Below are 16,308 nucleotides of genomic sequence, written 5' to 3'. Positions count from 1 at the left end.
ACAAGAAGGAATGTTGCCAACCTCTTCTCTGCATAACTCTGTGTCCTTCTACTCTAATATGGTAATTTGGCTGTAGTTTTAATAGTTAATAGTATTTTAGACTGAATTGGTAATTCGGCTATTGCTTCCTTTTTTTAGGGTGGTGACTCAAGCTTAACTTTGATATTAGTTAAAGTTATTATTTTACATGAATATTTTAATACTAATCGTTTAGTCAATTTTTGATGTCCAGTCAGTGCTGAACTACCAGGCCCCGACAAAATTGTGCCCTGTGTAAGTTGTATCACAACATAGAACAATACAATGCAATGAAAGTATAATGTGGCATTATATACAGAAAAAATAAGTGCTTATGTATGTAAAACACTTTATATCATGACTGAGCCCTTGAGAGCTACACAATAACTAATACAATAACCTCTCAAAGAAGAGGAAACTTTTCTAGCCTGCAAAAAATCTCTATTCATTCATTCAAAACTTGCTTTTTAAAGGTGCTACAGGCAATTCAACGTTTTATCAATGAGTCAATGCAATAAAATAAAAATACAACAATAACATGCAATAATAGGCTGCTTTTGTGGAAACATGCTAATTTTAAACCTGCTACCTGTTTTGTAGCTTATTGACACCAGTGGTCTTGTGCATTAATGTATTTTTGGAGCCATCCAGATAGAAATAATTGCCCTCAATGGGAAGACATGAACAAACCATAGCTTATACACAACTGACCCTGTCCAATCATGAATCAGCCCTGAAACCGTACATTGCTCTGGACTGTAGACAACACAGAAAGAGAGAGCAAAATGAAGCAAACTGTGATGGTTACATGAGAGTGGTCATGTGATTGCTATCAAAATGTTGGGTGGGGTCAACGGAGAGGACAGAGAGGGAAAAAGAGGACAATGGACCAAATCTAAGAAAAAACAGCGAGGTACAAATGTAGGTTATTGACTTATATGAAGCCCATTCAGACATCTGTTCACAACTGTTCCTCCCTCACTCTCATCAGCCCACTCTCTTTTGTTATGCAACGCCTCGATCTACCTGCTTGTCTTGAACATACTTTATCTTCGCATGATATTAAATGCAAACTCATCACGCATTATGTGTTTGTCTTTGTCCCGCTAGGATTTCTGTGCTCGGCTTCTTGTGTGAAAATGAGAGTTAATCAAGGGGTGCGAGACACACACAGAGTGAGAAACAGAGGGAGTCTCAATGAAAGATCTGCTGCTAGGAGGTCTCTCATGATGTAACACATCTACATCACATCACCATGGCAACCCTGCATCAGCACCAAGTTACTGTGAGGAGAAAGTCAGGGTCTGTTCTGGTATGTTACAGTATAGCACTTTGCATGTGTCCACTAAAAAAAAAAAAAACAAAAAAAAAAACCCATATGGTTTCACATTTCTGGATAATAAAAAACATAAATGTGACAAGAAAACATATGTGTTGTGAAATTGCTGTTAAATAATTACTATCAAATGGCAATTTCTGAATGTAAAAAAGATGTTCAAAAGTTTTTTTAGTATTCAAAAGTATGAGTGGCATGTTCATTTAAAAAGTTCATCTTAAATGTATTCTTATACAGATCTTATCCTTGAGCACAGATGCACATCCAGTCTCACACAGAATTATAAAGCCTCTTGCAGCAGACTCCATCCGCAATAGAAATATCCAGGCTATTTAGTTATTGTCCCCATGTTGTCCTTTGAGTCTAAGTATAATCTGAAGGGACCTTGAGGAGACAGAGAACTTGAACAGAACCAAAGAGCACTAGTGAAAAACTTCTGCCCTCTTGTTCTGTGCCCTGCTGCTAAAAATAAAGTACATATTGAACAGCAAAGAAAAAAAAGGTACGAGGCTACTGGCTCACAAAGCAAGGGAAGGAGGCAGGGAGGGCTAGATAAAGGCAGGAGGTAAAGAGCAGTGTGGTTGGAGCTGTGTGCGTGGGTGTTTGTATGGTTCATATTCTCAAGGTGTGTCTGTCTGTCGTTGGATCTGACAGACTTTCAAATCAGGCAGCAAAGTTAGAAGATGTTGATGTGTGAACTGATGTATTATTATCATTAAAGATTTGAAGATTTATACATTTTGCTATTGTTTGTGTGTGTGTTGGTGTGTCTGAATTGCACCTATTTCCTCTGGTGTTTTCAGTTTTCTTCAACGCTCACTTGTATTGCCGATTGAAACACAATGTTAGACCTTAACCAGTGATTCTTACATTTCAAACATTGGGGGGGGGGGGCATCTGCATTGGGCAGATAACAGGATGCACCCACAGTGGTGGTTCCCAAACTGGAAAGCAGTAATGTTGTACAGACAGAGAGAGGTATGCTTTTGAGTTTTGAGAAAAACACACAAAAAGGTGTCTCAGTGGTGTCGAGGTCTGAGGTTCCATATCAATCCAAAATCCCTTGATGGGAGATTTCTGAATGATTCAAAGAGAGATAAGGGGAAGAATAACAACACGCAACAAAAAACAAAGTATTTACCTGCTGCCAAGATCCAAACCAGGAACAGCAGTAGTTCATAGTCTGAAGTCCTCTGAGGGAAGAGGTAGGGTTGTTATTGTTACCGTCCACTGAGCTGTATGTTAAAAGAAATAAAGTAACATTACAGTCAGTCTATGTAAGTGTCCTCTTAGGTCAACTGATACAATATAACAGTAATACATCTTGTGTGTTTCACTATGTGTATCTTCACAATTACTGAAACACTAATAATGATAATATTACTATTATTGACAATAATAGTAAGGCCAGTTACACGGGCATAGTAAGACATAGATTCTTGAGTTGCCACTTGAAATCTCCTTTTCTGTGTGTGTGTTTTTCTTTGTTTAGGAGGAACAGCACTGATGGATTGTTATACAGGGAGACACAATATGTCAGAATGTGGAGCTGAGTTCAGGTTAACTATTAAATATTACATATATTTTATACATCAGATTCATGATAAAAAAAACAAGAGACTATAGAGCAGCTTGTGTATGTGTACACTGTAAATATGAAGTATGAAGCAGTGCGTGATAATCAGACTCCCACATGCAGCCTTACAATATAATAATTCAGATTTCACACTCTAATGTACATCTTCAGTCAGTTCATCATGTTCCGGCCGTCCCTCTTTCCCTCTCTACCTAAATTTCTATCATTTTTCCTCAACTCCTCTCTTTACTCCACATCCTCCCTCTCTCCCTCGCTCCCGCTTCGATGCAGGAGTGGGAGGTGTTGCTAGGCGACAGATTAGCTCCTTCCTTTCAAGAAGCAGAGCGCAACCTTGACTCTCAGTGTAAAAATAAACTGAAAAAAGAAAAGATAGTCTTAGGACAAGTATCTTTCACCTCTGGCATGAGAACCACACTGGTTGTTTGCCCTGAAATTATTTCCTGCATGGCCAGAGCCCTTCTGTGCCTCATTTCCTGAGCTCTTCACCCTGAAGTGGTCCAGAAATAGCCCAATTATTTATGGCCATTTTTACATTACAGAGAAACACAATGTATCTGATCATCGCTTATATTGTTGACATTTTAACGGTGATGCACTTCCATAACTCACAGTACAGTGTGATGGAGCCATTGCAGAGATTGATGCTCTAGCCTCTGTTCCCCGTGATGTGATGAGTTGTGGAGGAACATGCTGCTCACTCTTCATCTGCGGTTTCAGGCGCTGCCAATGGACGAACCTGTGAAAGTCACACCTCCTAGTGACTGCAAATCTGAGTGTGTGTGCAGAAACAGCCAGAGTACTCCTGTCTGATGTTCCTACAGTATGCACTGTGTGTGAAGGATAGTGACAGAGAGTAAGTGTTAATGAATGAATGTGTGAGTGAGTGAAATGTGAAAATGAATACATTTGAGAGGGTAAGAAAGGTATTAGGTGGGTTAGTTGTTATTCTGAACCATCTTGGACGTCCTTTCTGACTGAATGCTGCTACAACACTCACAATGCTTGAACCTGCATAAGTGACTCAGGACACTAACTTTACATTAAAGTTCATCACAGAATTAAAGTGCGTACAGCTCCACTTTTTGTTTGTCGAAGTACTCAGCAGATGTGGAGAAACGTTATTCATTTGGGGTAATTTTTCTCACCATGTAACTGAAATTCACCCATTTTGTCCTGTTTGTGGTCTCTTCAAACAAACAAAGAAAAACATCTAGCGCTTTAGCTGCTCCACTATATTCCACCACCTTGGCAACTATGCCAATCTGTAGTTAAATACTGAGAAAGTTCGGTTTGCAACTTCTCTGCCTGAGAATAGCTGAGCGCTGGAGCTGAAAATGACACAAAGAGGAACAACAGTGAGCTGAGACCATCGTTGGCTGGATGGCTAAACAAAGAGCTGAAGCACAGAAGTTTCAGAGTTGGTATGATCATTCCTATTAGCAACCTCTTTTATATTGTGGCTTTATGTGTTTATAATCATAAAAAGTATTCATTATAGCCACATTCAGTAAAGCAGTGAATGTGTCATGGGTCAGTGACATGAACACTAAAATAATCTCTACAGCTAACTGAACAAACTTCTGTGCCACAGATGTCAAACGTTAAGAAATTAAATATAAATTCAAGTCTTCTGCTCATATGGTCACAATATTGGATCTCATATTTACATTAATAAACATTCATGATCTCGCAGAATCGTTGTGTCTCCGGCTGTCTGTCTCTCCGTTGTATGTTGTCCCTCTGAGGTTTGGACCTGCTCCATGTCCTGTAGCTGCAGTGATAGCTAATACTGGGACCAAGTGAAGAGCTGCACCTGTAAACCAACAGAAAACAGGCAGTGGAGACCAAAACAGAGCGAAAAGAATACTGCGCCATCATAATATTTCAGATGACCACATGTGACACCAAAATAATGATAATGCTGTTCTGTATCTGCAGGGAGACTAAATGTGCAGGTGTTTGATACCTTTTTTCATCTTTAGTCCACCAACATTCATTAAAACTCAATAAAAGAGGCCAAAATAAAACTAGTTACTTTGCCATGATGATAATACACATTATCTACAGTCATCTCACAGATGGGTGATGATGTGAAACTGTGAAAGTAAGAGAGACAGAGAACAACTATAACACATAAAATAACTGATTGATACAGTCCTCTGTGAGTGGGTGACCAAGCAAAGGGGTGACTGTGTGAACAAGTTAGTGAGCGAACAAGCAAATGAAGGACCTGTTGCACGGAAAAATTGACCCATGAGCAGGAAAATGAGTGAGTGAATAAGTGAGTTCTGCAGTTAATGTGCCTGGATGAGTGATTGTTAGGACGGTTGTAAGACTAAATGAGCCACCACATGAACATCGACACAAACAGGAGATTCTGGCACAAAGAAAGCCCACTAATTGGATTCATTTGGGTCCATTTGCTGTCAGGGAGATGAGGCACTCATCCCTCCGACCCCTCACTCTTCATCCATCCACCTCGCCACAGCCATGTTCTTCTCCACCACCCACCTATGATACCAATACAGCCTCGTTTCATAATGGCAGGGATTATCAAGACAACCACAACAATGGCAGCGCCTGAGACAACAGAGTGTGTGGAACAACGGGACAGCTTAAGTACCTATGAGACTGCCGGGTGGAAAAAAACAAACACCTTTGAGTGTCTTTTTGTTCTCGGAGCTCCTGCATAAAGATGTGTGCTATTTTTGCCAAGAGAAAGTCTGGAGTGCTCTTTTTAAGGCAATCTCGAAAAACACTACATCTTGAAGAAAGTGATGTGTGCTTAGTGAAAATGAGATTCACATGTGGAGCAGGAGACTCAGAGCTGTGCCCTTCAAACCAGAAGGGCTCAGCAACCACTTTAATCAATGATTTGCTTAAAAATATCTATTTATTGAGAAGGATGGGAAGAGGAGAGGCATATGGACATTTAAGTTATTCAGCCAATCACTGTAGAAACACTGGGCTTCATAATGAAGCATTTAAGTTTTAGTCTTATGGATTGAAATCTTGGGAACTTTAGTTCATTCTTTTAATGGTTAGTTGTTTTCTTGCAACTAAATGACAACCAAAAAAAGGTAAAGAGTTCTGTGAATTTAATACGACAGCTCTTCCTTTCCTTTCCTTGTATCTAACTCCATGGTAGTTTTCAGAGACTGAGGGGGATCTGATCCTCTGATTATATTACATTGGTTCATTTTATGAAATGCTGATACCACACAGGTCCACAAGGCCCCTCAAGAATCCCAAGAATAATGGTGACCATTGAATCTTACCTCAAATCATTCATTCTCAAAGTCTTATTGATCATGAGTTGACACTTTGTTCCCATACTTTCATAATTTTTTCTTATCTATGACTTAAATCTACCAATTGTATGATTTTTTTAATTGTAACTTGACTTTGGAAATGCTGTATAAAGCTTTCTCTAGTTATTGAATAGTGTGTAATTTATAGATTATGTACAGTAGTTTTTTTTTCTAATGAATGCATGTGGTAAGAACCAAAGGGGCAAAAAAAAAAATCAAATTAATAGATAGCTATATAAAAAGGAAACACCATTACCACCTCAAGCTCCTCATGCTCAAATCTGCTTCAACAAATGAACCAAAATTAAGTATTAAGCTAAGAACCTAAAAGGGTGCACAGACAATCAAAACATTGCCAGAGTAGAACAGTTTCCTCCCAAATCCCAAATAATCTCCCAAATCTAAAAATAATCATCTCAAGGAAAATGTTCTATCCAGCATTGCAGAAATGTTCACATAAAAGAAATGATTATTGGCAGTTTTAAAGAAAATATTTCTTTTCCAGGATCATCATTTAAAACTTAATTCGAGCCACAAGAAGCACAATGAGTACATCAACAGCTAGTTTATATAACAACAGGGTCTCAAAGTGAACACACTGGTAGATTGGAAAAGAAAAAGTTGTTAGTAAATGGTCTGCAACAATTTTCATGGCTTAACTAAACAAACATTTAGAAATACTGTCATGACTGTACAGGTGTGGGGAGAGGACATGAAATTGTGCTTGATGGTCACAGCCGAAAAGATCAAATTTGAGAATGAAGTCATTTGTAGTCGGCCATCCTTTGGAAAACATACTTTTTTTTTTTTTTTTTTGCAAGAAACAACAATGCAGGGAGTGATCACTTTGTACAATCTGAACATTTTAGCATTGCTAATGGCACCTTGATGCAGAGGACCATATGCCATCACTCAAAATGGGACTTGCGGAGGACATTTCATTACTTTGCAGCAGCTTATGAAACAGAAATATGAACATTCTGGGTATAATTTTGGCTAAACTACCGGTGGAGGATGAAAGATTGTTTTTTCAGACAGGAAAAATCAGGAGGGACTCTGCAAAATAAAGGATGAAGCTGTTCCCAGGGAAAATGTCACTGACAGACAAAGAACTGAGGTGGACAACAACCTCAGCTGTTCTTTTGACAGACGCTTTGGGGAAACCTTTAGATGATGCCTGAACTTTGACACAATTTGTTGTGTCATAGTTTGTGTTACAGGGTCAGTACAGTAAATACCAGCACATAAATGTGGGAATAGGATGCAAAGTTAGTGAATGAGAAAATGAAGAAAAAAAATAATCAGGCTAAAGATTTTTTCCATTTGAGCTTCCCAGGTTTAAACGTTACTGGTGCATTAGGATCGTGCTTGGGAGTCACACGAAGCTCATTAAAAAAGGTTCACTACTGGTGTTAACTGGGGAAATAAATAACAGTTGACATTGTTTAAAATATTGAAATACTGTATTTCTACAGCTGCTGCCTGGTGTTCTGGTGTTTAACGTCATCTTTTTCTGAGTCATAATTTATCAGCTCAGATGTCCTGTGCTATGTTCCTGGTTATAGTCAGATTTTTCCAAAGTAGGAACATAAATCTATTATTATTTAGGAAGTACCCCAAGAAGTTGGTCAAAAGTCCCCTCTCTCACTCAGACTTCTGCAAAATGACTAAAAGTAAGCAGAATATGTTTATTTCCATCGGAAAAGCCCTACAGACCTCATGATCCCATCCTCCTTCAGAGTAACAGTTTTTTTACTCAGTTATGAAAGAAAAGGCTCCCATTAGTTGGATAAAATAAAATGAATATAATATAATATACTTCTCATTGCTGTTAAAATGATAGACTTTAACTAAAATCTCTCAATTATTGCCCACATTAATGCAACAACAACAACCGAATCAGATTGTCTGCACAGGGATGCAGAAAACTGCAGCGTAATTGACCGTCTCCCCAACTTACAAGAAAAAAAAATCACTTAGTGATGAACAATATTGGACAACATAACATAACATGAAAGGAAACCAATGTAGCAGTTTACGATGAAGGTTGACACTAATAATTATTTTCATTATGGTTTAATTTTCCAATTATGGTTTTGATTAGTTAACACATCATGAAAATGGCATAAACATTAAAGATTTTAACTGATTTCTCCAGCCCAAATAATTCATTTGTGTGGGTAAAAACTGAGAAACCAAAGGCATTAAGCTGACTATCACATCACCAAAAGAAAATCATCACAGTGAACATCTGAGATTTACTTCAATGCAAAGTAATCAAGTATCAACAGTTTGGGTTCCAATAGAGATTAAAGGTGGAAACATTTCATACCCTCTCTGAACAATTTCTTTTGTCAATCCGATCTTATGATATTTTAAAAATCATTGAGCTTAAGACTGTGATGACCACAAAAAGTCAATATAACTCCGAACTTGTCGCACATTGATTACATGTTTCAGTTGGCGCCCATCTAAGTGAAATCCACCTCTGATGCTATCGCTCAGCTCTCTGTGACAGGAATATCAGGCAGGGCGATCGTTGCCATCACACTGATGTAACGGGGGACAAGTCAAGCCAAATAAAAGGTTATTCGATGCACCTGAAACGAAGAGCATGACTCAACTTTAGTCCTTTCAGGGTTGGCTTGAAAAAAGAGGGAGAGAGAGAGATTTACGCAACCTCTGAACAATAATATCTTCTCTGGGTGGACCGCAGTAATAAATGAATGTGATGTTGCATCCATAATAGCCAAATGGAAAACTGATGTGTGATGTATTTGTCTCTGCGCGAAGGGTGCAGCACATCCATGTGGTGTGCAGCAGTGATGAAAAGCTTATATCTCATGTCTATGCTTTCAGTTGCCTTTGGTAAAGTAAATTACAACTGAAACAATAAATTATTACTAGAGGTCATCCTTCATAGAAACAGTCAGTAGATTTCAGTATAAATGCTTTTTGTTTTCTCTGAGGATTTGGTAATAATCTGGTCCCTGTGGTTCATTATCAAACAGGAACCAGTGATGTAAAGAGAAAACAAAGATGGATGAGTCATCTGATAAGAAACCCAAAAGAAATGAGACAAAAACAGACCTCAAAGCAGGAGAAACAGAGGCAGACCCACAAGCGCCTGAAATTCAAAACAAAACCCAGACACACAGAGGGACTAAAACAAGCAGAATCAAAGGTCCCTAACATGTGGCAGGATGATTCATCAATGAACTTTCTGCATACCGAAAAGTGTCATAGTGGGTAAACAGCAGATCACAGCAATCAATATTTATTTCTCAAATAGCCCCTGTCCTATTGACTCCTCACTCGTCCTCATTTGTCTCGATGAAGTAGATAATACATCAGATTGTACATCCCTTCAAACACTGAGACATCTCAGACAGGGACTCTGCAGTGATCTGCATCTATTTCCTGAAACTGACCACAACCAAAGTCCCTCTACGCATTAAACCTAACACCTTAACTTCGAGTCTTGGTCCTGACATGAAATGATTTATGTTGTGGGATTTAGCCCATTAAAAAGGAGGAGCCACTCTGGACAATGTAATACAACGAACCCACAACAAGCCCACATTCCTGGTTTATATTGTCCAGTTCAGAGAAGTGTTTCTGTTATAAATAGGGTGGACAAAATAACCCAAACACCTGTCGGTACAGCGCAATAATTCAGCACAACTTCTCCAAATGAGCCTTCAGAATCACCACAGACCGATTTTAAAGCCACACCATTACAGCTGTGGCTTTAAAATCAGGTCTGAGTGGAGAAAATGTGCCAGAACATTCTCTCCATTCAGCTTTCAGGAGGAGCCCTCCTGTCTCCTAAAAAAATACTTAAAGAAAGAAAAACCCGGAGACAGATGTGATCCTGATGTGTGTGTGTGTGTGTGTGTGTGTGTGTCCCACATATGAAGAACATACAACGTATCTATTTCGGGACTTTCAGTCCGCCTTATAAATAGGACGGTGGGGGCTCGGCTCAGTCCTTGTGCAGGTCACCGGTGAGATCTATTTTTAGAAAGCTCCTCTGCTTTCACGTGCGACTGGCGGAAGGTACTGCGGATGTTAACCAGCTGCTGTTTGCGCGCGAGTCAAATCCTTAATGAATGACAGTCACACACACACACAAAGACAGAGACTTCTAATGAAGCTGCTCATTGTGAGTTTTACAGAGATCAGACTGAAGGCAGTCCGTGTGGCTCTGTCAGTGCGGACAGCTGTTTATGCCGACGGATCTCCTCAGATACTGTAATAAACCAACAGCTCAGTAAATCCACTTATCACTGTTGGCCAAACCGTTTGTATGTTCATTTTTCTCAGAATTATGGGCACATAGGATGCCTACACGGGGCGAAAACAATCTAACAATCTAACAAACACAACAGACTGGAGGTTGAACGCAAACGCTCCGTCGGTTTGTGCATCTCCATCCATTCACGGAGAGCCGGAGCATCCGTGTCCGCTTCCTGCACCCGCAGCTCGGTGCAGTCTGTCTCTGGCATGCCTCGGGATGGAGACAGATGGAGAAGTGTAGTGACAATGAACCGGCGGATCGCTCCTAACGAGCACCGGCTGTATTTACCGAAAGGTCCCGGGCGAACGGGCGGTGACGCGGCGTCCACCTCAGGTGCCAGACAAATAAACACACAGACCTCGTTCGTATTCCCACTTCCCCCCCTCCACCCCCTGCACCCCCCACCACCCCTACCCCCGCATCCACCCCTCCTGTACACCGGAGTCCGGTGACTCCGTTTACGTTTTACGGTGGCTCCGCCCCTTATTCGGTTTTGTCCAAATCGGGCTTTTTGCGTCGCCGGAGCTCCCGATTTCAGGCCTACGTCATCACAGAGTAGAGAGAAGAGCTGACGTCGAGGCAGAGTCACCGAAAGGAGAGGGCACGGAGAGGGAGGGGGAGACTTCCACCATTGCTTACACCAATATGAGAGATATCTCTCCCCCCTTCACCCCCTCCCTCCGTTTTACGTCGGTGTTGGTGCGTTGGGAGCCCCCCTCCTCCGGCGGAGTCCCAGGCTATATAAGTGACCCGCGAACAGAGTCCCTCAACCAGATTTAGGGGTTCGGATTTGTGTGCGAGAGACGGCTCCATCAGCCGCCGACTGAGCTGCACTGCGAGGGGGGGACTGACATCCAGCAGCCGACCAGCATCGGGCTGGACGCTGTGGCGGAGATAAAGCAACCGGAGCCGGGACAGGAGGAGGTTTTAAAACCTTGCTCTGGAAAAAGAAAAACTCGCTGAGATGAAAGTCCAATAACGCACCTCAGAGCTTCTCTACTCTTGTCTCTTCGCACATCTCAGAGACAGGGGGAATCAGCCCGGCCACGACCTGAAGCAACACTCCGCACACACCTCTCCAACTCGCAGCCGGAGGAATTTCGATCGCTCTCCGCTTCAAGTGGCCACAATGTACCGCTCAACCAAAGGAGCTTCCAAGGCTCGACGGGACCAGATCAACGCCGAGATCCGGAACCTGAAGGACTTGTTGCCCATCTCCGATGCAGATAAAGCGCGGCTCTCATACCTGCACATCATGTCACTGGCCTGCATGTACACCAGGAAATCTGTCTTCTTCACGCAAGGTACGAATTTCCCTCTGATTGAAAACGACCTGTTGATGAATCTCGCGTAGCTCTGGTGTATAGACAGCCTGTAGGCGCTTTCAGTGTGGAATCAACAGGTGTTTTAGCGGCACCCGAGGCAGCTGTCTCCATGTAAATCTGATTTTCGGGAAATTTTTCGATCGATATTAATCGATATGAGCTGGAAGCTGATGAAGCTGTAGCTGTCTGCGGTGCTGAAATGCTTCAGCCCCGTAGAGACAGCCGTGTCGCTGTCCATGGTGCTGAACACGTTGCAGCCACTGTATCTGGCACTGCGGAGATCAAATATATTGTCTTATTTCTCTCTGCGTTTATATTTATGAGCAGATTTGATATTTCGCTGTTCTGTCCTCCTTTCTGTAGAAGCTGGAACTGCCGCTAGTCCTGAGGAGAGCACACAGTTTCTGTCTTTCCACGAGCTGTCGGAGTTAATGCAGGCACTCCCGGGGTTTCTGATGCTGCTGACTGGGGAGGGAAAGCTCCTGTACTTTTCAGACAGCGTCTCGGAGCACCTCGGGCACTCCATGGTGAGTCCACAGTAAGCTCGCTGGTTTGCAGAGGGATATTCAAGTGCCACCTTGGTCTCCGTAAATAACATTTCTGTTTGTATTTCTACAGGTGGATCTCGTGGCACAGGGGGACAGTGTGTACGACATCATCGATGCCTCAGACCACTTTATCATGAGGACCAACCTGTCAACCTCTTCATCACTTGAGATAGGTAAGACAAAATGAACGCATCCAGTTCTATTATGTTTCAATAAAAGAAGCAATATTTTTGTTCTCCGCCTCATGATCACCAGACCTATTTTTTATTTTTTTTTTAATAAGCCTCCTCCCCTCTCTTCCTCTGCAGACCGTCTCTTCCGCTGTCGTTTCAACACCTCCAAGTCAGTGCGGAGACAGAGTGCTGGAAACAAACTGGTTCTGATACGGGCTCGGTGCCTCTCTCCCCCCTCAACCTCTCCCGCCGCTGGGTCCTACTGGACCTCCAACCCTGTCTGGGTGTGTTTCTGCTCCCCTCTGGAGCCCCACCCGACCCGCTCCAGCCCTGGGACAGAAAGGGAGTTGATCTCCACCTCTCCGCTGGCTGAGTCCAACTTGTTCCTGGCCTGCTTTTACTCGCAGCATAGCCGGGACATGCGCTTACAAGTGGCACAGGACAGGTGAGGTCACAGGAATAAAATCCTGTCTTTCCACCTGTTGCTGTAATATGAAGTTGTACATTAATCTGTTTATGAGATAACTAAGGCGGTAAAATATTCTCCTCCTAATACAACACCACCTACTCTCCCCTGCAGTGTGAGCGCCTATCTTGGCTTTGATGTGACAGCTTTACGCTCTCGCTCCTGGTACAGCCTCCTCCACCCACAGGATCTGTCACATGCCTCCGCTCAGCACCGCAGCCTATGTAAGTGTACTCTTCACACACAGCTCACAGTTACAACCATCTATACCCACACAGTTACACACTGTGCCTACTGGCATATCCACACATTGATCAACATTGTGATGATTAATAGGATTATAAACAAATGCCAACTTGTGCTGTTGTTCAACAGTGAGAGAAGGAGGAGAGGGCAGAGCTGAAATGGTGGTGCGTTTGCAAGCTCAGGACGAGTCGTGGGTTTGGCTTTACATGGTGCTTCAGCTGCAGTCCGGAGAATTCCCCATCAACAGCAACAACTACATCATTAGGTATGTACAGACATCACTCGTTAATATGCAGGCAGAAGATGGATGAAAACAGTCAAACACACCATCCTAACCTCCTGTTTCTGCTCTTCCTCAGTGAGTCTGAGGCCTGGTCTGTGCGTCAGCAGCTCAGTTCAGAGCAGACCCAGCTGACCCTGGTCCTGACTGCTGGTACTTCTCAGCAAGAGAATCTGAGCCTCCAGTCCCCAGAAACCCTGTCCAGCCCAGACCAGGTCTTCACGCCTGGCAGCAGCGGCCTGTCTGGCCAGTCCTTTGACTTCAGCACTGCTGGCTGCAGCGTCGGCTCCTCTGATGAACCAGGGAGCTCTGCTGCTGAGGCCATGCAGCTGGAGGGTGACCCCCGCTCCAGTATCTCCTCTCTGGAGGAAGAAACCTTCTTTCATCAGCAACCTACTGAAAGCCCCTCAGCTGCCTCCTCCCCCACCCCAGTCACAGTTGAAACAGTAGCAGACTTAGACTTTTTAACCCAGAACATCCTCCTGCCGCCCTCCTTCCAGCTTGACCCCCCACTGCCCGTTCTCCCCTTGCCTCTCCCCCCTGTACCCACCTCACAAGCTCAGCAGACTAAAGAGTTTGTGTGCACACCACCCTACACACCCCAGGTTAGTGGAGCTAGTTTCCCATTTGGCGAACCCCTCTTCAGCTTCGACCCCACAGGCACTACTACACCCCCGCCTTCTGCTACAACAGCCACAACCACCACCTCCGTGGCTCCCTCAGCGTCCTCCTCAGCCCCACCAACTACTGCCTCCAGCCCCGCTCCTCCCACCACCCTCTCTACCAAACTGCCCCTGGTTTTACCTACCCCATCCACTGATCTTCTATTCCCTGTGGAGTCTTGCAGCGGCTCCCTTTATGAGAAATTGCCACCCACACCTGACAGCCCTGGAGACGGTGACTGCACAGTGATGACCCTGCCTGAGGTACGGGGTCCACTCTATGTAGATGTACCACTGGGGCCCCTCCAGTGCCCCCCTGAGGGCCTCCTCACCCCTGAGGCATCGCCTGGTAAACAGCCCTGCCTCTCTTTCTTCTCCCTGGGAGAGAGGGAGAAGGAGAGGGCAGAAATCTCTCTCTTAGCTCAGCATATCAGCTCATTGGCAGAGGGATTCTACCTGGATCCACTCTTGTCCAAACTCTCTCCTCCCTCCATGTCACCCTCCTCCTCCCCTCCCTCGCCCTTCCTGTCTCCAACTATAGAAACTGCTGATGTAGATTCAGTCCATATGCTTAGGGAGTTTTATCCCATAAAAGCATGGAGAGGTCTGGACTTTCCAATCTTCCTAGACGATGATGACTCTCTGTTTGAAGAGAGCATCTTAGAAAACCTCCTCCAAGATGACTTTGTTCCTCTCCAGTCCCCTGACCTTTCCTCTCCGACCCCCTGCACCTCCCCAAAGCCCAATCCCTCCAGCCCAACCTCTCCTCAGACCTCAGTGTGCTGGCACCAACCCTCCCAGATTGAGGGAATGGGCCACTTCTGTAGCGTCCAATCGGCGCAATGTAACTCCATGGCTGGGTGCGGGGCGACTGTGGCTGCTGAGGCTGGGGTAAAGGCGGAAGGGGAGGGGCTAGCGGAGGAAGCAATGGAGATAGAGGTGGTTTCATCTCCGGCGTCCTCCTGCTCTTCCATCCCAGCTTCCCCTCCCCTCATCCTCACTGCCTCCCCTAGCCCCGTCACCTCCATGCCCATTGGCTCGCCCTCGCCCGCCGTGTCTTGCACTCAGTCCCTCCTGGAGGAACTGGCCGTCCTGGAACCCATGTTTGGGGCAGGTGCCTCGATCGCCCCTGGCTTAGGGCAACAACCTGAGTTGTATCAACTCCAATGTCATCCATCGCCACAGTGCTTCCACAAAGGTAAGAATCTATCTCAGTTTTTGCACAATATTGTTAACCATTTGATAAAAATGCCCCACTAACTTCTTTCTTTCTTTCCTTTTCTGCTCTGTCTTTCAGATGGGAGTGGAAGTGTTCCTCCGTTCTAAAATAAGTCTGTGACTTACTTCATTAAGTATGGCATATTGTCATATTTTGTGGAGCCCCTTTTACTGAAAAGTAAAAAATAATTAAGTGTATAAATATACATAATGTATATACAACTTAAGGACTTTAACTCCTACATGTCTCCTCAGAACAAAGATTGGCTTTATATTTTTGTTCAGTCATTAATCTGTATACTACTACAACCTGTTGCAACATTTACACAATGGTTCAACCACATGGGCCCATAACTGACTGGGTTCTGAGTCCATATGGTCTCTTTCAGCTTCTCCGTAAGACGCGCTTCAAATATGATCAGACAGAGAAATATCTCTGAACTTGTCAGTGCTGTTTAACTCCCAGACACGCATTTGTATTCACTCGTAGTGAAAACTCTGTTGTGAACAAAAAAACGATACATTTCTTGCAATTTCAATAAGGAGATGAATTATAGCACTTTTTCTTGACATGCAGCAACGCAAACCCAAACCTCAAAAGTACTGGAAGTCAAATGTTTACAAATTGTTACATTCTAGGCATGACCGCTATCAGCTGATCAAAAGAAAGATTTCTTGCTGTGAAATCTTCTGTCCAGTCTTCAGAGCGAGTGCAGCTCTCTTTTGTTAGTATTTAGTCCTCAAGGCCTTTAAGGCAACATCAAAACTCATCAGAGTACTCAACTTCAAACTTGAGATACTTTGAGCTTTGAGTTTGCGGCTTCAGAC

At 43.5% G+C, this 16,308-nt stretch overlaps 1 protein-coding gene across 1 annotated transcript; it reads left to right on the top strand.

The window, feature by feature from the left end:
* Window positions 1–11,691: 11,691 nt before the first annotated feature.
* Window positions 11,692–15,588, top strand: npas4a (neuronal PAS domain protein 4a). The gene is made up of 8 exons (XM_029513046.1): window positions 11,692–11,866; window positions 12,251–12,414; window positions 12,506–12,608; window positions 12,744–13,053; window positions 13,189–13,298; window positions 13,450–13,585; window positions 13,680–15,460; window positions 15,560–15,588. The coding sequence occupies exons 1-8, from the start codon at window positions 11,692–11,694 to the stop codon at window positions 15,586–15,588; spliced, it is 2,808 nt and encodes a 935-aa protein (XP_029368906.1).
* Window positions 15,589–16,308: the final 720 nt, after the last annotated feature.

The sequence above is a fragment of the Echeneis naucrates genome, chromosome 10, assembly GCF_900963305.1.
Source record: "Echeneis naucrates chromosome 10, fEcheNa1.1, whole genome shotgun sequence".
NCBI lineage: Eukaryota > Metazoa > Chordata > Actinopteri > Carangiformes > Echeneidae > Echeneis > Echeneis naucrates.
This window is presented reverse-complemented; position numbering and strand designations above follow the sequence as displayed.

What these genes read in the sequence shown, in the direction of transcription:
- npas4a (XM_029513046.1), top strand. Translation starts at nt 11,692, where the DNA reads ATGTACCGCTCAACCAAAGGAGCTTCCAAGGCTCGACGGGACCAGATC. An exon ending in CTCTTCATCACTTGAGATAG is followed by an intron (nt 12,609 to 12,743) that starts GTAAGACAAAAT and finishes CTTCCTCTGCAG; the next exon opens with ACCGTCTCTTCCGCTGTCGT. An exon ending in GCCACAGTGCTTCCACAAAG is followed by an intron (nt 15,461 to 15,559) that starts GTAAGAATCTAT and finishes TCTGTCTTTCAG; the next exon opens with ATGGGAGTGGAAGTGTTCCT.